Consider the following 23,616-nt stretch of genomic DNA (forward strand, 5'->3'; position numbering starts at 1 on the left):
GGAGAGGAAGACCAGCTGGCTATACAAATTCAAGTGATATTTGGTCTATAGGTGTGCAAAAATTGCCGTCTCTGTGGCCCCACAACTATGGAATGCTCTTCCCAGAAAAACCTGCTTGGCCTAAAGAGATTTGGTGAAGACCTTTTATACTTAGTTATTGATGAAGACTCTTGACTCCTTTAGCTTTTATCTGACGTTTTGGGTAGATTACCGCTGTTCTTTGTGTTGTTTAAACTGTTTATTTTTTCCATGTTGTGCACTGCTTTGTGCTTTGAGTAGAAAGTCAGAATTGTAATCTTATACATTGTAAATTTAAACACTAGTCCTAGACTTCATCAAAATATTCTAGTTAAACTTTAACCACAATTATTAGCTGATATTGGGAAATGTTTTAAAGTGCTATTTAAAATGCTGCTTTAATGCACATTAAAAGCCAAACATCCACTGGGAGTGGAGAGATGTATTTGAAGCTCTGTATCTGTCTAGGAAAATACATAAGTGCAACCCCCCCCTTGCCAAAAAAAAAAGAAAACCCAGTTAGCAGTGCAATTCAACTTGCATTGCTACCACAAGTCGGTCCTTTTCTTTGTAGAATCATCTGCAAATCAACTCTGTCAGCTTGAACTCCGGTACAGGAATTCCCTTAGGGATATTTCACATGTTAGTTTTCATAGGAGCTCTCCTATAAATCGCTTCTCTGCTGAAAAGCATAGCCCAGAAAGTATTTGTATCTGTATAGTAAGGAGCTAAAATATATATCGACTCCTAAATATACACAGGAGACTCTAGAAATGATTTAGCAGTTCCTGACTTGCAGGAAATCATAGGTATGTATTTTCTCCACATTCTGATGGTGGATAACTTGAAGAAGCAAGCCAGGAAAAGGGGAGTGTAGAGAGGAAGAAGCATCTACCTTATGCTGATAATATTAACAGTTTGAAAGATCTACCAATCCACCAAGGAGTGGTTCAGCTGGGCCAGTCACCAACCCAGGGCAGAATCACATATTTTCCTCTCACATTTCCATCACTTTCAAGGTGAATTCTTCCTTCCCCTGTGTATGTTAATTGTCATTTAGCTTTATATCTGAACTGATTTAATAAAAGTAAATATAATTGGAAGCTAATTTCCATTAAGGGTGTGTATTCATTTTTAAAATGAATGGAAAATGAAATCAATAGGCCTCATTTGTTTTCTTTATAAAAATGAATTAGTTTCATTTTCTATTCATGGAAAATTAAAGGACAATTGGGGAGAAATGGATGAAAACCTATTTTTTTTCAATTGGTTTGCATTTCAGAATGCTTTGCATTAGATGCCTTGCCTAGAACTCTGTGTACTATTCACAGGAAGGCCACAAGGAGTGAGAGAAAAGAAATCAGTGAAATGGACAAATAGGAAATCTCTCTTAATTAGGCTTTGTGCACTTATTTTAATTGTCTATAAAATGGAGGGGAATTGACTTATCTGAAATGCTGTAGGTCTGGTAATCTAGTGAGGTTGTAGAATGCCTGAAAATGTTTATTTATCCATTTGGATAAATAAAAACAAGAACACCAAAAGCTATACACAGCAGAAAACTGGGTCGCCATTAAATAAGTGGAAAATGCAAACAAAAATGAACTAATAATGGATGAAAAATAAATGCAATTCAATAAATGGGAAATGAAACTAATGGAGTACAGGAGCAGCATTGCATTGCATAGGATCAAGGGCATGAGCTCCTTTCCATTGGACATTGACAGCCCTCAGCACCAAGGAAATGCCAAGATGATTTTTTTTATATTGTATTTTGTATTTGTGTTTTTAACCTGTTAGTTGTTTTATTATGGTTTTAATTTTTGTGAACCGCCCAGAGAGCTTCGGCTATTGGGCGGTATAAAAATGTAATAAATAAATAAATAAATAAATAAAATAAGATGATTCATCCACCCTACTCAAATTCAGTGCTCACCACTTCAGATTCCATGAGTGATGACTCTATAGTGCAACTGCTTCCCATTCTAGCATAGTCCCATTTGCAGAGCAGGGTGATGCTTGCATAGAAAGGAGCCACAATGCCACCGTGAACTGTAGCTTTTGACGTTGCCTTCATTCTATGGAAAGAGTTGTGCCGTATTGGCTCCCATGTTACAAAGGGGCCATTGTTCTGTTTCCACTTGAAATTATGTTCCCATCATCATTAATATTAAGCAGCAAATACTGCATAATGGTATGTGTACAGTCTGAGCCACGTTATCGTAGTGAATGTTTTACATTTATTCTTGGATTCATTATCTGTTTTGCATCAACACTGTATAAAGAAGATCTGTAATTTACAGTGTTTGTCTAGTCAGTCCTTCAGTAACAAAAGCCACGGCTCTCAACAGAGCTCCTTTGCACTTAGCATATTCAAGCTTGTCTTAAAGTAGTGTTACACCTCTTCAGTTCCATTTTACAAAGAGAAGACTGAGGATTTTTCAGCATGCCCAGGAATATCTTTCTCTTTCTCCTCTTCCCCCTCCCCCCCACACCATCCCTGGTTAGCATCCAGACTGAAGTTCTGGTGAACTCTAAAGTTCGTTCACCATTTTGTGATGCTTTAGTTGGTTCAAATAAAGATATTACTCTGCAGTTACTTCCAGATTTTCCCCCCAATGGATCAACATGGCCACTTGCAGTTTGTATGCTCTTAGCCAAAACAAGAATAAAGGGGTATTTCTATTGCTTGGAAAACATTTCCTTCCACTGATTCAGGAATACACCAGCCTTAAAGGAAATAAGCCTTTGAAGTTCTTAAACTTAAGAGCTCTCTTGCCTTAACACTCCCTTTTCTCTCGTACAGCAGGGCCTCTTAACAAAACATAGGCCAGAGTGCACCCGTAAAAGGTTGTTTGCATTTATAGTGTGAACTGGAATGTCTCAGGTAATTAGATAAAATCCTGCATTGACCCAATGAGGCATAACACTGATAATACTGTGTACCTACTACATTCAGCAAATGTAGGTTAAAGACCTTTGCCTACCACACAGATAGAAGCCTGTAATCAAAATTAGACTCCCACATCTTGCTTTTTGAGCTGTTGGGATAAATATAGGGTTTAATACAGGTAATTTTTCAGTAGTGGCATTTATTTTTCATGCACTTGGAATGTGTCTCTTTATCACTACCCATATATTCCCACTCCATCTTCATTGTGACATGACAGCAAAGTTTCTTTTAATGCACAGAAAGGTGAATGAAAGGATCAGTGTCTTTTTTAAAAGAAAAAAGAAAAGGAAAAAAGCTCTGTAGAGATATCACTTTTCACATTATTTTATTTGCAAGTAACTCAGGCACATCATTTCTGAGTTTCTATTGTTCAGGGAAAATGTGATTTCTATCTGATGGCTTTTCACAACATTTTTACCTCACATGGGAAGCCATTGTTGGCTTTTTGATCAAAGTGCCATGGTGTTTTTACAAGAGATGACTGATGAGCTGTACAGACATAGATCATTGTCAAAGACAGAGGGGAAAATGATGGTAAATGCTTTTATCATTTTCCAAGTTCTTGTTAGAAAGGCTTTCCATTGATCAGTAGGGTAGCTAGAGAAAGCAAGGAGTGATTACATTTGATTAGGCTGCTTTAAAACCTGTCACACAAGCTTTAGATATAGTTACCTGTGTAATTTATGTTCCTTAAAATGCGGGGTGGAGAGGATTCATTCATAAGCTTAATGGTGTTTACGTGTTGTTAATATTCCTTTTTTCAAAATGCTGAAATGAAACATTGGCTTTATTATTTAGTCCTTCGCTTCTCAGGTTGATTTGTTGTTTGCAACACATCGCTTAAGACGTTTGTTTTTTTGTTTTTTGCCTGCCTTGCAGAAACCACTTTAAATCATGCTGCATGACAAGCCACTCCAGTTTAGCAATCTACTACATGGATTGAGGGACTTTATCCCTCTCCTGCCCCTTTTTGACCATTTAGGGTGGCAAATTGCCCAACCTCTGTGCTTTATGGCTGCACGCCAGCCAGCAATATATATTGGCTGTCAAACTAGCTTCATGTTCTTTTGAATCTCTATAGTAGGACCTTATTCCATTTGGCTAACAGACCTTTGGAATTCCTGTTTGCATCGCAAAAGTGGAGTTGAGGGGCCAGATCTGAAGTTTGCAAGTGTCCTACCTTAGGATGCCAGGCATGAAGTAGGGAAGCCTAAGTCACAAATATTGTGAGGGGTAGCACTGCACTAAGTGGTTCGCTTGCACTGTTTTATCCCCAATAGGGGAAGGCTCGAGATGGGCAAAGACAGTTCCCATCAGAAGCACCAGCTGGTGCTTCAGCCAGGGAGCTTTGCCCACCCCGCATCATTTCCAGTGGACTTCTCCAGCCATCACTTCAGCCAGGGACCAGCTTTGCCCACCCCGCATCTGTCCCCATTGGGGATGGCACAGGGTGGTCAAATTGGGAGATAGAGAGGCGCATTAAGTAAGGAGAAATCCCCTTGTTATCTCTGATCTCTAATTAGGAAATTCCTCTCCACACGATCCCAAAGCATAACTATGAAGGGATTGAGCAAAGGTCTCCTAACACTTGATCTCCTAGCACCAAGTAGGAGTAGAACCAACATCAAGTGTTGCCTCCCACACCTGGTTTGGATAGTCTGAAAGGATACTATGGTCAACGCTATCAGAAGCCATTGAGAGATCCAAGATCCAGGGTCGCACTCTTCCTGTCTGTCTGTCTTTCTCCCCACCTCCATTCTCTCTCAGTAAAAGTTATTGACAGAGTGGCCAAGGCAGTTTCTGTCCCAAACCTAGGCCCAAAGTTTGATTGAATTGGATCTAGAAAATCAGTTTCATCCCAGAGTGACTGGATTTGACAGGCTACCATTCTTGACCACCTTGCCTAGGAAGGGAATGTTGGACACTAATGTATAATTAAGATCTTTTGGATCCATGCTAGGGTTCTTCAGAAGTGTTGGATTATCACTTCATTTAAAAAAAAAAAATAGGATCATTCCCCATCTCATAGAGGCATTTACAACCTCTAGGAACGAGCCGGACATCCCTTCCCTGCTAGATTTAACAGATCATGACAAGTAAGGATTGAACACACAAGTGGTCAGCCACTCAACCAATAACTGAAGATCATCTAACAAAAGTAGACTAGATTCTAGAAACTTCCACAAACATCCAAATCATAGATGCAAGTGACTTTAGACTCAAGACATTTTCTAAATGTGTTGTAATACGCAAAATCTCTCCCTGGGCTGAAAGTCTAAGCCTTAACAGGAAGCAATCTGACCAAGACAAGGGAATAGATGTAAAATCCCCCACCCTCCTTTCTAGTTGTTAAAATCAAACCCAGAGCATGATCTGGTATATGTGTCAGGGTGATGACATGTTGGGACAGCCCTATGATTATCATGGCAGGTATAAAATCCTGATACACCCCAGAGAAGGCAGTTTTAGCATGTATGTTGATGTATCCCAGAACAATCATCCTGGGAGTGCCCAACACCAAATCCTTGGTCAGCCCTCTCAGCTTAGGCAGTGAGACTGGTGGACAGCAGCGTAGGTAATGCACCAGCAGAATCCCCAATCTATTCTGAAAGCCCAGTACAAGTTATCAACTTTCCAGGTTGGCCCCCACTTGGACAGAAGACCTGGAGAGGAAGATGGAACTCTGTAAACTACAGTGAATCCCCCCTCCCTGAACCTTCATACTATTCTGATGCTGCACTAGATACATGGGGAGTAGCATAGCTGGGAGAAACTTCTCCTATTCAGGCATTCTGTACTTGAATAGGGCAAACATGTGATGAGAAGGAGTGTTCCAGCCTTGGGATGACTTATGTATACTGATGTGATTGATCAGGGGATTGTGAGGCAGGAACCCATCCTTCACATCCATCACTCTCTTCTTATGGAGGGCAATTGTCTGAAGAGAAAAGCTTCCTCTATCCATGGAAGCCAGAATGCTGATTTTCCAGCGTTTTGGCACACATGGAGAGCCAGCATACCACATTTACAGTGTAACTCTCCTCAGGCACAAGCCTCAACTAAAAAGCATACATTTTTCTTTTACTGTTAACCCATTCAGACCCTCACTTATTGAAATAAAACATAATGTTTAGCTCAAATTCACCTCAGTTGCTTCACAGTCTACAATGAGGCAATTTTCCAAATGATGAGCAGCAATATCCAGACTAAGCAGCACTTCAAATTTGCAAAAAAATTAGGAGAATATACAAAAACGATTCTGTTACTGGTTTTAGATGTTACTGCTTGGTTGGAGATAAATATTCTTGTTTTCTTCTTATGCTAGAAACACTAGTCAGCCTATTCAAAATATACACATTATGTAGGGATGTGCAAATCAGCAAGTTTACTGAAAGTCTTTGAATTCCATCTCAAAGCTCATGATACCTCTAATCAATATCAGGTTGGGGGGGCATGAAAATCTGTGTATTTTTGTACATATTTTTCCAAATGTACAGATCTTTGAAATGTATGCACTCTTCTCCCATTGATTAAAACATATTTGTGTGGGATTCTCATGTGCATTTTTTCAAATGTATTCATGCAGTTAAATGCGCTTTTTTTGTTGTTGTTCTACAAATCACAGTCTCAGAAATATACAGACTTTGATGTCAGATTGTCTCCATGTTTGGTCTGGAAGGTACAAACTGGGTAAATCCTGATTTAAAATGAACTGAAACAAATTTCTTATACATCCCTGCTCAGGATGGCCTATGTATACTGATGTGATTGATCAGAGGAATCCATCGCCTCTTTATGTACTTGTCGGGGGCACAAGTGACCAAGCAGTGAATTTAGGGATGTCAATATAGAATTCCCTTTAAGACAAGTGCTTTATTTCTGGCTCAGTAAAGTCAGTGAGTCCAAGGGTAAGGAATTGATATTCAAAGTACTTGCTCATGACCAAACAAAACGTCACCAATATTCAGTTCTTGCAATATGATATAAAAATATCATTCTTTTTATTTACTGTATGAGAGTGTAGGGCACATGGGTAATAATAGTTAGCCTTCCTTGCGCAAGATGGATTCTTCATCCATTATAAGACTAGGAAACTACTTATCATGCTCCTATTCTATTTGTGTATAGCTTTTCACCCCAAAAAATATATTTTAAGACCACATGAGTTCTTGTCAAAGGTTCAGTACTCTGGTTGGCTGTTCACAGAAGTTTTATACTACTTTTGTGTTTAAATATTCTTTCTCATTCAGGTAATAGTTATGCATCCACGTAGCAGGAAAAAAAATCAGCCCATAGCTGCTAGAACATCCACAAAAGTGCATGGATTTAGAGAGCACCCTAGTGGTAGAACTGCTAAAAGACACTGTTAGACAACTTGTATTGCATGCAAAGGTAAAACAACATTACTAACAGTGCAATCCTATATGTGTCTACTCTGAAGTAAGTCTATTGAATTCAGTGGGCCTTATTCCCACATATGTGTGTATAAGACTTCAGCCTAAGAGAGCTATACCTTTCTCTTGCTTATGCGAGTAACTCAGTTTGAATGCATCAGAATACTGAAAGACCGTATTCTCCCATATGAGCCTGCCCCTGGGGAGGCCTTTCTTTCAGTCCCACCAACATCCAAGGCACGCCTGATGGGTACGCAGGAGAGGGCCTTCTCGGTGGCTGCCCCAAGGCTCTGGAACTCCCTTCCCAGGGAGGCTAGGCTGGCTCCCTCTGTGCTACAGTTTCGGAGGCAGGCAAAACCTTTTTTGTTTCGGCAGGCTTTTGGAACTACTCTGGACCTGTGTTAATATATTGGATTCCCCCCCCCCTTTTAACCTGTTACAGTTTTTAGAATTTTAAAAATTCGGCTATTGGGCGGTATAAAAATGTAATAAATAAATAAATATGTTTTTAATTTTACTGTAGGATTAATTCTATTTTAAATTCTTTAATTTATATTTATATGTTTTAATTGTACATGTTTTAATCTTTTAAACCACCTTGAGTTCCAGTTCTGGGAAAAAGGTGGGATTTTATTATTATTATTATTATTATTATTATTATTATTATTATTATTATTATCCGTAGATTTCTGCCTTCTCAGCTTGCATTACCCATGCTTGGTAACATGTCTTAGGTTATGGAAGTTTATTTATTTATTTATTTAAAACATTTATATCCCGCCCTACATCAATAAGATCTCAGGGCGGCGTACAGATAAAAGCATAAACAGTAAATATACACGGCTAAAACCAAACTAAAGCATAAACCAAGTTAAAACAATATATAATTTAAAAGCAGTAAAACTATTAAAACAGTTAAAACAATGTGCCAACTTAGTGAATTCAACCATTAAAAGCTTTGATAAAAAGCCATGTTTACACTTGGCGCCAGAATAAAATCAGCGTTGGTACCAGTCGGGCCTCCAAGGGGAGGGCATTCCACAGTCAGGGTGCCACAACAGAGAATCCCTTGTCCCATCATAGTGAATGATTTGTGCTGGTGGGATGCAGAGAATGGCTCTTCCAACAGATCTAAGGTCTCGGGCAGGCATATATAAGGAGAGGCGCTCCCTCAGGTATCGAGGTCCCAAGCCGTTTAGGGCTTTAAACGTCATTACCAACACCTTGAATTCCGACCGGAAGCGTATAGGCAGTCAGTGCCAGTGCAATTCCTTTAAGACCGGTGTTACGTGGTCTCTGTAAGATGTACCCACCAGCAGCCTTGTTGCTGCTGTTGAGACCTGGAAACTAACAGTTTATGCATTGCATTTCTTGTCTTCACCAGTGAATGAAAACAGGGAGCCTAGAAGGTGTTGCTTATTTATATATGAAATCACTGTATATGTGCTAAGGTGTGAGTGGGCTAGAAAAGTGAATATATGATCCTTACTATGAAATATGGTTTCTTTCTTAATTATTATTTTGAATTGTGTCACCATTCTTATTTGTAAGATTTATGCAGAATTTACAAACAGAGGTGCAAGAAATGGAATTCATCCAGTTTTCCAAAGGCCTCACCTGCATGAGAAAAGAGGATTTTGTAGAGTGGTTGCTGTATTTCACTGATGAGGAAAACAACGAAGTTTACTGGCAAAATGTAAAAGACAGAATCCAAGCAGGAGAGGTTGGTATAGAATACCTAAACTCGAATGGCTTTTCTGAAGTGTATTTGGAGAGCATTCTTACTAAATCCTTAAATTATAGCATTATTATTTTTTATTTGACTTGTCTTTACAATGTTAACTAATTTTATATCCACTTCATAATAGTCCGATTAATCCTTCAAGAAAATTCTTTGTTTTAGATCTCTTGCGTATATATCTTAACAAAGTCTGTTTTTGTTTTGTTTTGTTTTTTGGTATTCCAGAGTATCAGTATGGAGGAATTTAAGACTTTCTGCCAGTTTACAAACCGCTTAGAAGACTTTTCAATTGCCTTGAAAATGTTTACTGTAGCCAGTCGTCCTGTTAAACGGGGTAAGAAATCCATAATTTCATAGACCGACATTTCAAGTAAGAAGAAGAAAATACGATGAGCATGGCTTATGAAAGAAAATTGATAATGTAAACCCACATCTTGTGCTCCTGTCTCCTTTATAAAAGGGTTTTGAACCTGTTAATACAATACTGTTCAATCCCTTACTACAAGCTAGCAGATCACCATCTCCTGGCAAGCATTTTGGGCAAATGCTATTTTGGGCCTCATTAATAGAGGCATAGCTTCCAATTCGCACAAGGTACTGGTTCCCTTCTATTTGGCCCTGGTTAGGCCTCATCTTGAGTATTGTGTCCAGTTCTGGGCACTACACTTAAGAAGGACGCAGACAAGCTGGAGTGTGTTCAGAGGAGGGCAATGAGGATGATCAGGGGTCTGGAAACAAAGCCCTATGAGGAGAGACTGAAAGAACTGGGCATGTTTAGCCTTGAGAAGAGAACACTGAGGGGAGACATGATAGCACTCTTCAAGTACTTGGAAGTTGTCCCACAGAGGAGGTCCAGGATCTCTTCTCGATCATCTCAGACTGCAGAATAAGGGGTTCAAGTTAAAGGAAGCCAGATTTCAGCTGGACATCAGGAAAAAACTCCTTGACTTTTAGAGCAGTATGACAATGGAACCAATGACCTAGAGAGGTTGTGGGCTCTCCCACACTAGAGGCCTTCAAGAGGCAGCTGGACAACCACCTGTCAGGTATGCTTTAAGGTGGATTCCTGCATTGAGCAGGGCTTTGGACACGATCGCCTTATAGGTCCCTTCCAACCCTACTATTCTATGATTCTATGATTTGCATTTTCTATGCGGGCAGACAGGTGCCACTGCTGAGCCCCGGCCACCACTGCTGCCTATTTGGGCAACTGGAAGATGGCAAACTGCTGCTTTCTTCCAGTCTTCAAGACAAAAAGTAGTAAATTCATTCCACACATTAAGAAATCAAAAGTTAAGTAGTTAATATGCAAATTATTCCTAAAATATTTCTAGAGGCTGCTTTTTATACCACAATTAATGGCAAAAGGATGATTCAAAAGAATCTGTGGGTATCTGCATTTTACTACTCCTTGTGTTGTGCAAAAAATGGAACTGTATAAGAGGTGTATAGATTTTCTCTGTCTGGGAGATACATTGACGTGGTTCACTTGATCAGTTGCAGCCCACCTTGACTTATTAGTCATGGTGGCTTGTGGCGTCCACAAGCACCAATTTGGCAATTTTGAGCCAGATGTTGTTGGACTACAACTCCCATTATCCCTGAGCATTAGCCATGCTGGCTGGGGCTGATGGGAGTTGGAGTCTAACAACGTTTGGAGGGGCACAAGTTAGGTAAAGCTTTGCAGTGGGAAATTACACAGGTTTTGGGGAGAGCTTTGGGGGCATGTTCCTGTAATCCAGACGCACATTCATCTGAAAAGATGGCTGTTTTCAGCAAAAAAATAAATCTTTTCCTTGCTCTTCCATAAAAAGTAGTCATAGTTCTTCAAAAGCCACATAATGCTTATGCTGTGCCATAAGGCAACTTCAGTAGCCCATCTGGATTTATATTTTGATCAGATGAAGTACGTGTGCCCAGGTAGAGTAATTTATTCTTTAAACTTATAGGCCCCCTCTCCACTGTTGAGTGCCATAAATTCATCTATAATTCATCCATAGCTTTTTTACTTTTTAATATTAACATGTGGTATGTTCTTTCGTTAGCCGACTTCAAGAGAGCTGTAAAAGTGGTTATAGGACAGGAGCTCTCGGAAAACGTTTTGGACACCATCTTCAAGATCTTTGATTTAGATGGAGACAATTGCCTCAGCCACGCAGAGTTCCTTGGAGTACTGAAGAACAGGATGCACCGAGGCTTAAGGGTAACAGAAGCTTGTTCCTTCATTCAATACTGTACTGCTTTAATCGGTTGACAACATCCAGATCATATAATCCTGGTGGAAGTAGTTTGTGAAACTAGATAATTTTGGAAATTTTAAAAGGCTGCTTCTTTGAAGATGCTGGCAGTATACATGCAAGATACGGCATTTTCTAATTAAAACAAACATTTTACAGAAGAGTCAGTTAGCCTATTAAATGGTTTACTGTGGATGTATGTTCAATAGGCTTCACTGAACATCCAACCTGATGGAGAGCCACAAGAACAATGTACATCCATACTGAAATGCCTTGTGTTAAGATTTTTAGAGGTTGCACACACCTGAATGTCACCCACCACGATCCCTTGCATTGTTACAGGATCCTTTACATAAAATTCCTCTTTCAGATTAACCTGCATCTCTCAGCTTGCTCTGCCACAAGCAGGGATCAAGATTGAGAAAGTGCTTCATGCCAGTGATGTCAGTAGGCTGAGAACTAAGATTAGTAACACACCCAGATGGCTCAATAGTATGGTGTGACAAACCCCACAGGGGAAGACCAAGATATCACATTCTGCTTCATGGGAAGAGCTTCTTCCTAGAGCCAAAGAGGTGACCTTTTAGACCAGGGATACAGAACCTCTTTCAGCCCAAGGGCCAAATTCCATTTTGGAGAAGCTCTCAGGGTAGGTGAAGCAAAAGGGGCAGGGCCAATATACCAGTACGTTTTATCTTAAAGCTTTTATTGCCAGTAACTAAACCTTAGGAGAAGCACTTTTGGAATGGGGGGGGGGGATGCACAAAAAACAGGGAACCACCAAACAATCAGTAGCTAGGGAGAAGGGCCTTCTGGAGACCCCAGAGGGCCATATTGGGGTCTGGATTTGGGCCCTGGACCTGAGCTCTGCATCACTGTTTTCGACCAAAGCGTAAAAGGAACGCTTATAAATTGAGCCATCCCCAATAATAAAATCATCTTAGCTCAATAGCACCAGGCTTCCCTACTTCATATCCCAACATTAATTGATAATGCATTTTGTCAGTCCTCTACGAAAGGCAAGAGTGAGAACTGACTTGCCACAGACAGACTATTTGAAGACCAGATTAACACTTACTGGAGATAATACCATGTGCAAAATAACTGAGCCTGGACCAAAGTGATTAGCAATCATTTAGCTTTGTTACATTAACACTTGGGTCAGTCATGATAGAGCATCTACACTGTAAGGGAAATTAACAGCTGCCTTCATAAGAACATAAGAAGAGCCATGCTGGATCAGACCCAAGGTCCATCTAGTCCAGCACTCTGTTCACACAGTGGCCAATCAGATGTCGACCAGGCCCTCAGGATTTTATCCCCATATCCAGTGAAATTAATAGCAAAGCTTCTTATGGTAATAATGAATCAAGGGTCATAGGAGTCTAAAGAATTTATTTCATTCAATTATCTATTTTTTTGCTGCATTCATATACTGCCTGTTGTCTGTATAATCAAAATAGTTTTAAAATAATGGCTTACAGTCAAATAGGTGCGATACAAAAGGAAAAGGAAATGGGAAGAAAAGACCAAAATTAACAAATTCCGGTACCAGTTCTTGTTACATAATGACTGGGTAGAAAAGCTATTGCAAAGACAATTCTGGGAGAGGAAGAGCTAAATGAGCATCAGTTCGAGATGAGCTGATAAGGAGGCACTAGGTGTCTCGCTTGATCTGATGTAATCAGTGGTTAAAATACAACTTAAATTTTAAATGATAACTGTTTTAATTCTAACAGGTGCCTCAACAGCAAGGAGCCCAAGGTTATTGGAAATGTGTGAAGAGAGAGACCATTAAAGGAGCAAAAGAAGTCTGGAAACAAACTGGGAAAAGTCCTTTTTAAACACATCCATAAGAACATTTTACAACTATAAAAGTCTGGGTTTGTGTCTTTTGTGTATTTTTGTTTACATGCTGGATATATTAGATTTGGGGCAATCACTTCATACAGTTAAATATTGAACATATTTCTGTTCTCATTGTAATGTTACAGTACTGATCAGTATAATCAGGTTTGCTGATTTCCAGCTTTTATAACAAGTGTTCGAATTCCAGGTAGCACTGAAGTTGTCAGAAATAGATACTATTAAAATTCCTGTGTTGGTCAATCTGCCTGGAATTTAGTAGAAATTTCTAGTTTCTGTATGTTCCATAAAGAAGGCAAGTCTCATTAACAGCACTGGAACACACCCTCCTTCCTTAAGGGCTAATACTGCCTTCCCCAACCTGGTACCCTCTAGATGTGTTGGACTACAACTCCCAGCATCCCCCAGCCAGCTGAAAGTTGCAGTCCAACATCTGGTGGGTGCTAGGTTGGGGTAGGGCTAAAGAAATAAAAACGATAAAACCTACAATTCCATATTGATTTTTTGTCAGGCCAAAATTATTTTAAAACTATAACCTTCAATTCATTGATTAGTTGTCCCTATGATTTCACTAGCACTGGTGAATTTAGGATTGCAACTTTTAAACACCCCATGCAGATTGTGAATAAAACGTTAGTGCTCAAAAGCTACTTCAAGAACACTTTATGGGTATTAGAAATCTCTCTTGCCTAGGAAAGCATCTTTTGATAATTATATTATTTGTTTATTCCTGTACTTTCTACAAATGTTTATTCATCCTGTTAGCAGTAAGGTTTGCATCTCTCACTCCAAGCTGGAAATACAAAAATGTTTACATAAACTGGAAGATTGTAAATTGTGTGAATGTGTACAGATTAGCTCAGCAATTAAAAAAATTAAAGGAATTCTCTTTTGGCAATTTGAATGAAATGGCTTCTGGTCTTGCTTCCACCAGGATCCAGTGTGTAAATTTCCACCTTTCTCTGTTTCCTTCCTAGTTATTTTTCCTTTGTTGGCACAGTCTAAGGGCCTGGTTATCTCAAGACAGGTTATCAAGAGAAAAAAAGGTCTAAAATAGTGAAAACTGAAATGCTTGGGAGGGTTATTACTTAATACAAATAACAGGTTGTAGCAGTTAGATTTATCTGTAATTACTGTATGACTGGGTTCGAACAATTGCTGTGAAGGAAGCAACCACCATGGCTTGCAAACTTCTCACTAGAGAGAGTTGGAACTTCAGGATAATGAGGTTGTAGCATCAGATCCAGGAACCCCAAGACTGTCCACTGGTTATCATCTCACCGCTTTGGTCACTCTTGCCAAGGGACTCTGTAGTCGCTGAAAATAACCAACTGTGTGCGACAAAATAGTCAACAGTGCCAGACACACGACACGATAACCTACAGTTGTTCAAATAATCAACTCTGCCGAATAACCAACCGTGGTATGAAAAAGGCCCGACAGATGACACAGTAACCAACCATTGACTATTTAACCTACCATTGACTATTTAACCCACCATTGGTTATTGTGCTGCCCGAACCAAGTCACAATCTGATGAGAATTACTTCTGTAGTGCTCTTCAAAGTTTAATATGTTTTGTGCCTCTTGATGTGAGGAGAGGGGTCTGATAATACTGTCGTGCTGCAACAACAGTTTAATTTATGCTCCATTACCTTGTAGTCACAATAAAATCTTAATACATGTTGTTCACAGAGTCAATGTAGCTGACCTCCTGTGTCTTTAGAATAGAAATAGAATACTTTTCTTTATATATTTGTTAACTTGAGGACTGTGATGAGCTCCTTCCAAGAAGTAACTCCACAGTACTTTAATTCCCTTCAAACTGTGCCCCAGAGCTTTGTTGTGAGAGGCTTGGAGGAAACGATTTTCTGCATTTAAATGTATGATGGTAATTGAATCTTACAGCGATTGCTTGTGGACCATAAATGCCTTGATAGAAGCCATTTTGTAGACGTGCCTGGAGGGGGGAGAGGGGGGCGACTAAGCTGTTGGTTTGGATGCAATTTAAAAAATTAAATACTTGGTTTCCCCATATTAAGATCTGTCTCAGAACTCATAATAGGATGGTCTGGGATGTCCCAAACTATGGTATATCCACTTAGGGCGCAATCCTATGTGGCTAGTCGGCAGCGTCCGAACTCGGAGGCTGCCGACTACTCAGTGCAAGGTGGGAGGACAGCAGAGGTGATCTTTGCCTCCACACTTCAGCCTCCCTGCTTTTTATGGAAGGGGGCTGGGGCAGCCACTGCCACTCCAGTTCCCTCCCCTCCCCACCACCAGGGAATGCCCCCTTTCCCTCTGACTCCATTTCCTGAATGTGGAGAGGCAGCTCATGCAGTTCTCTCCGCGCCGGTAAGGAAGGGAAGTGCGGTTTCATAGCTCCGAACCGGACACTCTCTGGGGAGCATAGGATTGCTCCCTCCCTTAAAATATATCTAGTTGAATTCAATGGAGCTCACTTCTAAGTAAACATGCATAGGATTAGGATATAAATGATTTGATAACATGTACCTCATCCTAACACTCCAACAGAATCGGGCAGTATGGTAATATCTGTTCATTCCGAGAGAAAAATAGCTAATGAAAACCTGTGCTGACTTGAAAGCAAACTGGCAATCTCAAGGGAAGGGGAGGATGCAAGGTAGGCCTCTTTGGCAAACAAATAATACACATGTAATACCCTCATTTCTGAATTTGCTAGGATGAATACATCTTGCAGTGAACCTATCTGGAGAAGATGGACCTTGCCTCAATCACTACTGACATACAGACTGGACTATTGTAATAATAATAATAATATATTTATTTATTTATTTATTACATGCCTCTCCCTCTGGATTGAGGCAGGGAACATTAGATACAAATACCATACCATACATCTTTATTGTGATCCATAGACCCATGAAAAAACAAGAATCAAACATGAAACATCAGACAGTTAGAGCTATTGTCAATTTTCGTCTAATACACAGAGAGCTCTAATCCTGGCCGCCACTGTAAGAAATTTAGCAACAGCCAAAGTTAGATACAAATACCATAAAATTGACTAAAAACGTATAAAACTGATACAATATTACAATAACCGTCAAACATCTTAAAATTCATTTGGGCAGGCCTGCCGAAAGAGATCAGTCTTTGTAGCTTTCTTGAATTTGAGAAGACTATTAAGTTGACGAATCTCCTCCAGCAGGCCATTCCACAGTCTAGGAGTGGCAGAAGAGAAGGTCCTCTGGGCAACAGTTGTCAGCCAAGTTTTGGCTGACTGAAGTAAATTCTTCCCAGTGGACCTGAGTGTGCGGGGCAGATTGTATGGAAGAAGATGATCCCACAGGTAACCTGGACCCAAACCATGTAGGGCTTTAAAAGTAATAACCAACACTTTATACTTCGCCCGGAAACTAATTGGGAGCCAGTGAAGAGATTTTAGAGTTGTAATGTGCTGTACATGGGGCTGCCTTTGAAGACGGTTCAGAAACTTCAGCTGGTGCAGAATGCGGCCACCAGAGTGTTGGTGGGCCTTTTTAATCATATAACACCTATACTGCTCCAACTGTGCCAGTTACCAGTGTGTTTCTGAGCCCAATTTAAAGTGCTGATTTTGACCTTTAAAGCCTTAAATGGTTTGGGACTAAATTACTCGAAGGGCTGCCTTCATCTATATCCACTGGCTTGCACTTTAAGGTCAGCAAAAGAGGCCCTTCTCACTTGCTCACCTGTGAGTGCAGTTAGGTGGGCGCCAATATGACAGAACCTTTTCTGCCGGGCCCCATCACTGCAGGCTTTTAAGAAGGTCCTAAAATGTATTATTCCACTTTAGCCTTCTCCTGATATGTTCACTGTTGTTGCTGTTTTTACTGCTGTTTTTTTTTTTTTTTTACGTTTTTAGTGCTTTTTAAGACCATATCAGTTTTTATTGTGTGTTTTCTTATTATACGCTGCTTTGGGAGGGCTCTGGCCCTGAAAGGCAGCCAAGTTTCTTTTTTAAATAAAATAAGAAATAAACCTCTGTGTTCATACCATCAGTGAAAGGGATGCTAATGTCAGAACACCAAAGATGCTTGTATTACTGTAACTCATCCAGTTCTTCTTCATGGTCTCTGTGCACCACGCATGTGAGTTCTGTGCCTGCTCAGAGCCTCTGTTGTAACTTTCTGGAGCTGAGGTGTATAGGTGGGAAACCCGCCTTACCTATTTCCCACACAATTGCAAAGAAGGCCAACTCTAAACGCTCTTCCAAGGATCAGATTGCAGAACCCAAGAAGAAGAACTTTTATGTTACTGGAGGAAGATTGAAATCCCACTAAACCAATGCCATCACCTGTCCCACAGGACAATATAGCTGACCTCCAATGAGACCGGCCCCAACTCCCACCTCCACTGTTGTTATTCCCACCCATTCAAACAGTGCAGAGACCATCACACAAATCCCCTCTGGTGAGGCTCAAATTATGGCTTCGCCTTCGGAAAGAGAAATAAGAGACTCTTCACTGCCACATATTGCACAGTCTGGTCTTCCAAGTGCTGCAACTCATGCTGTGCCCCCTTGGCACTGTCACTCGCCTGATTCCAGGAAAGGTTCACCTGACTTGTATTCTTCAAGATGTTCAGATCATTTCTACACCACCTGGAGAGGATGGGAGTCGTCTTGCAAGAACTGTACATAGGCCAATACTCTCAACCGTCTTCTCATTTTTGGGACAGAAAATCACTTCGTAGAAGAGATTCCCCACCATGTCATGCTACGCTGTCCCAGCCTCTCTTAGTTCCTGTAATTTTCCCAGAGAATATCTGTTACTGAGCAAATGAAAATAAATGCTGCGAACAAAAAGGATGGACCAACATGCATTGATTTATGTGTTTCCATAGGCATTTAGGTAGCACTTCCTAAAATGTGGGACTATTTAAATCAACCATAGGGAGTGACAAAAATGGACAGCATAAATGTAGTATGTTATGCATACTAGCCTATTCAGTGTTTATAACCTTTATTTGAAACTCTGTATTGACCAGAGCTGCTCAAAATCCTTCATAAATTCATTTTCAGTTCAGAGACAAAACATTTTGATCTAGCAATATATTGAATTCCAGTTTCAGCTGCCTTTTGGTCTACATTTTCTATGCTTTACTGTGAATGTGCACAATAGTTATGCATATTTCTCTACTCACATTAACTTAATTTTATATAGTTCTATCAGAAGTTACAGAGCAAAAATGTGAGGTCCCTACCTCAATGTGCTTAAATTCAAAATTTTAAGAGACAAGGAAAGGAAAAGAAAGAACATTTCAGCAAGCAATGTCCCTGCAATTGTGAGTGTGGAGGTTGGAGGCAGCAACTATATTTTACATAAGAACTACAACAAAGTTTTGCTGATAAAAATACAAATGCCTGAGACAAGTGGTGTTTGTTGTATGGGCCCTCATTTTAAGCATTTTGTGGGTTGCTTTGCAAAAAATATAAATATTGCCAGTTCCCACAAGGTGGAGCCCTACGTTTTCTATTCATTTCCCTATTAAGCCATATATTCTGAGACTAATTTGACCATTTCTAAAATGGGATAAAAATTATACACATTTAATATCCTGGATGACTTTCAAAATCTTACCCATGGGTGTAATCCAGAGAAAGTCAGGCTTGGATCAATGGCTCTTATTTTTAGCATGCAGTTAAACATTTAAATATCATTGATTTCAATGGTACTTAGACTGCAAACCTATTTCCACATACCTGGGAGTAAGTCCCGTGATTCTATGGGATTTATGTATGGGTAAACCTACCTAGGATTGTGTTGTTAGATATGCCCAACTTTCTTTAGATAGTGCCTGCCACGACACAGGCTCTGAACACCAGACCTCACGTCTGCCACCACTTCTTATGGGGCGATACAGGCTCTGAACACCAGACCCAGCTGGTAAGGGATTTAGGGGAGCCTTGACCTTGTCTCTACTTTTCTCCACCCTCTGGTAACTCTCACAGGACTTGTAAAACTCTGTGCCTTCCCTAAAAATATTTGGCAAGTAATAATTAGTCATCAACCTTTTCTGGGTTTTACCTATCTCCATATGGCCTGCCAAAAAGGAGTCGTGAGCTAATTTCAGCAGCTGGTCCCTATATGGTATTGGTACCATAAACTGCTTTTCATTATTATTATTATTATTATTATTATTATTATTATTATTATTTATTTATTTATTTATTTATATAGCACCATCAATGTACATGGTGCTGTACAGAGTAAAACAGTAAATAACAAGACTCTGCCGCATAGGCTTACAATCTAATAAAATCATAGTAAAATAATAAGGAGGGGAAGAGAATGCAAACAGGCACAGGGTAGGGTAAGCAGGCACAGGGTAGGGTAAAACTAACAGTATAAAGTCTGCACAACATCAAGTTTTAAAAGCTTTAGGAAAAAGAAAAGTTTTTAGTTGAGCTTTAAAAGCTGCGATTGAAGTTGTAGTTCTCAAATGTTCTGGAAGAGCGTTCCAGGCGTAAGGGGCAGCAGAAGAAAATGGACGGAGCCGAGCAAGGGAAGTAGAGGCCCTTGGGCAGGCGAGAAACATTGCATCAGAGGAGCGAAGAGCACGAGCGGGGCAATAGTGTGAGATGAGAGAGGAGAGATAGGAAGGAGCTAGACCGTGAAAAGCTTTGAAGGTTAACAGGAGAAGTTTATATTGGATTCTGAAGTGAATTGGAAGCCAATGAAGAGATTTCAGAAGCGGAGTAACATGGTCAGAGCGGCGAGCCAAGAAGATGATCTTTGCGGCAGAGTGGTGAACAGAAACCAACGGACTGATGTGAGAAGAAGGAAGGCCAGAGAGAAGAAGGTTGCAGTAGTCCAACCGTGAAATAACCAGTGCATGAACAAGCGTCTTGGCGGAAGAGACAGACAAAAATGATCGAATCCTGGCAATATTATACAGGAAAAATCGACAAGATTTAGCTACTGCCTCAATATGAGGAATAAAGGAGAGCGAGGAGTCAAATATAAAGCCAAGGCTACGAGCTTCCTTGACCGGAGTAAGCGTAACATCATTGACAGTAAGAGAGAATGAGAGATGAGGAGAAGGTTTAGGAAGAAAAACAAGCAATTCAGTCTTTGCCATATTGAGTTTCAAACGACGATGAAGCAGCCAAGCTGAGATATCTGAAAGACATGCCGAGATACGATCGTGAACATCAGGAGAAAGTTCCGGAGATGACAGATATAGTTGTGTATCATCGGCGTACAGATGATATTGGAGGCCATGAGATTGAATAAGCTTGCCCAAGGGTAACATGTATAAGGAAAACAACAACGGGCCAAGCACCGAGCCTTGCGGAACCCCTACTGAAAGGGGAAAGGAGGAAGACGAGCTGCCATTAGCCAACACGCTGAAAGAGCGACCCGCTAGATAGGAGGCAAACCAGTTATAGACAGAGCCACAAAATCCAAGGTCATGAAGGGAATCTAAGAGAAGATCATGATCAACCGTGTCAAAGGCTGCAGTTAGATCAAGGAGAATAAGAACGGAATAATGGCCTTTAGACTTGGCAGTAAGGAGATCATTGGTGGTCTTAGTAAGGGCTGTTTCGGTGGAATGCAGAGGACGGAATCCAGATTGAAGTGGATCCAAAGCAGAGTTACTAGAAAGAAAGTCAAGACAGCGAGAGTAGACCGCCCGCTCCAGGATCTTAAAACTTCCAAGCTGGGATCATTTCCTGTGTTTAAAGCTAACGTGGTATCAGTTTTTGCAACGTTGTTTCTTGGCTCAACAGTTCCTTCAGCTGGGTTGCTAGGCAACTGCAGAGGCATGCCCTCAGCCTCTCCAGATTCGCTACAATTGTCTGACAAGCCTTCCACTGCTGCTTGTGAGCATGAAATAATAAAAACTTTTCTACCTTCTAACCCCATGATATCAGTACCTAGGATTAAAGGTTCTTTTTGCCAAAAATTAACACCTAAAATACATTTCCCTGTGACTCCCCTCCATGTAACCTCCATCTCGGCTACCGGAATTTCAATTATGGGCCCTGTCACAGGTTTGATGTTAATTTTTCTGTGAGGAATAATCTCCTCCCTCCTCACAAGGTCTGCTCTAATCAGAGACAAACAAGCTCCAGTATCCAGAATAGCTTTATGCTTTTTTCCATTTATTAAAACATTTTCCCACACTAATGTGTAACACTGGGAACTTTGGGTATGTTCAGCATCTTTATTTATATCCACTCTTCTTACTGAGGTACTTTTCCCTCAGCCTGGGACAGTGTGGTCTAATATGCCCCACCAACCCACAATGATTGCATGTGAGGTCTGTATTTCCAAACATAGGTTTGGTGGTGTTTCCCGCCTTTTCTGTTGGCAACTGATTTTTATTTACCTCAGCTTCTTTCTTACCCCCATTAGGTTTATACCCTGGTTTAATATTATTTTCTTTAGGAGACTTGCTGGTCATATGATAGCCCCGGTTTAAGGAAAATTGATCAGCCAGGGAAGCTGCATCTTGATATGTTTTTGGGTCTCTATCTCTCACCAACAATCTTATATCTTGAGGGATTTGAAAAATTAATTGATCTTTAATCATCAGATCAACTAAATCTTGCTTGGTTTTCACCTCAGCGCAGGTGATCCATTTTTCAAAATGATCTGCTAATTTGTGTCCCAACTCCACAAAAGATTTGGATGACACAGCATTAAGGCTTCTAAATTTCTTCCGGAAATACTCAGGCCCATAGCGAAATATTTTATAAACTGCTGTTTTAAATGAGGCAAAATCTAAAGTTTCCCCCACAGGAAAACTGTTATAAATTTCAGCCAGGTCTCCCTTGATCAAGTTAGGGATAAACTTCATATAATCGTGTGGCTTTACTTCCCACATCATGGCTGCCTTTTCAAAGGTATTGAAGAAAATTTGGGGATCTTGCCCCTCAACATAAGGGGTAAAGTCTTTAGGAGATAATTTGGGAGGTCTAGCCCCTTCCTCAATTCTCCTCTGATCTTCCCGCTCAAATTTTCTCTTTTCTAAAGCAATTCGTTCTAGCTCCAGCTCTCTATCTTTTTCCCTATCAGCCTCTTGCTGTTCCAACTCAGCTCTCTTCAACTTTATTCTTTCTAATTCAATTTGTCTATTAGCCTCCTGCTGTTTTATCTTTTCTAATTCAAGTTGTCTATCAGCTTCTCGTTGTTCTCTTTGTTGTTTTATTTTCTCCATTTCTAGCTGAATGTATTGAGGAGACATTTCTACAGGCACTTGCCTAAGAGGATTTACCTCAGTTTCACCTGCAGCATGAACTCTGTAATATTCTATAAGAGCCCATTTCATTTCATCAACTGACTTTCCTTCAGTTGGCAAATTTAAACGCTTACATCTGTCTGAAAGGGCATCTTTCTTCAAAGCTAAGATATCCATTTTTATCAGACAGAGACTTAACCTTAATAAATAAAATGGTACTGGGAGTTTTCAATTAAGGTCAGGAGTGGTAAAGTTGGTATTTTATAATATGTATCTCACCACAGACAAAAATATCCTGTCAGAGAATTGTATCAGCGCAACCTCTGACTTAGGTAATATGTAACTTTCACAGCTAAGGACCTCAGAGGTGCTTTACAGTAATCACCCTCTGTCCTATTCACAAATAAAATCCTTTTTGACTTCTGTCACTAAAAATGAACAGAGTCTACTTCGGATCCCGACGCTGCCACCACCTTTTATGCCACGACACTGGCTCTGAACACCAGACCTCACGTCTGCCACCACTTCTTATGGGGCGATACAGGCTCTGTACACCAGACCCGGCCGAGGCTACTCCCTGCTCAAGCCAAGCACCAACACTTGATACGCTTGAGGCAAGGGATAAAGCCCACCTTCCTCCAAACTATGTGGAGAAAGGGGTTTAAAATGGAGAAGGATTTAATATATATAATAATGCGCTGTGAGTTATATCTGCTTAGGTGAATGATTGTCAGAGTGGATGCTGAATGATGTAAACTTAAGATGATAAATGCCAAACAGACACGTGGGATTTTTGTGGTAGTTTTAAAACAAACAATCAAAATTTATTTTTAAAAGTTCACAAGCTTTGTTTCAAATAACAACATTTAAAAACCTTTTTGAAACCTTCCATACAATCCTCTCACTCTCACATTCGCGCTTTCCTTTCTCTCACACAATCACTCTTGAACTTTCTTTATTATCAGTATTGATTAATATACTTCCACTACATGCACACCACACTCTAAAGACACCACTCACTACACTGACTCTCAAATTTCCCAGAATTTAAGTACCATAAACACAGAGAGCACTACAGACTCTAAGAGTCCCTAACAAGTCTCCCTGGAAAGAACTCACAATCCCCTCAGTCATTCCCTTATATATCACTCCTCCCCCCTCCCAAGACATTCTAACTCCGCCCACTCAGGCCAA

General features: G+C 40.2%; 1 protein-coding gene across 1 annotated transcript in view; it reads left to right on the plus strand.

The window, feature by feature from the left end:
- Positions 1-14,118, plus strand: part of MICU2 (mitochondrial calcium uptake 2) — a 93,203-nt gene extending 79,085 nt beyond the window's left edge. Inside the window, exons 9-12 of the mRNA XM_063127032.1 lie at positions 8,917-9,088; positions 9,332-9,440; positions 11,152-11,309; positions 13,083-14,118. Of these exons, the coding sequence (XP_062983102.1) occupies positions 8,917-9,088; positions 9,332-9,440; positions 11,152-11,309; positions 13,083-13,187 (544 nt within the window). The 3' untranslated portion in view covers positions 13,188-14,118. The remainder of the gene's footprint in view (positions 1-8,916; positions 9,089-9,331; positions 9,441-11,151; positions 11,310-13,082) is intronic.
- The last annotated feature ends 9,498 nt before the right edge of the window (positions 14,119-23,616 follow it).

Source organism: Elgaria multicarinata, chromosome 5, assembly GCF_023053635.1.
Source record: "Elgaria multicarinata webbii isolate HBS135686 ecotype San Diego chromosome 5, rElgMul1.1.pri, whole genome shotgun sequence".
Taxonomy (NCBI): Eukaryota; Metazoa; Chordata; class Lepidosauria; order Squamata; family Anguidae; genus Elgaria; species Elgaria multicarinata.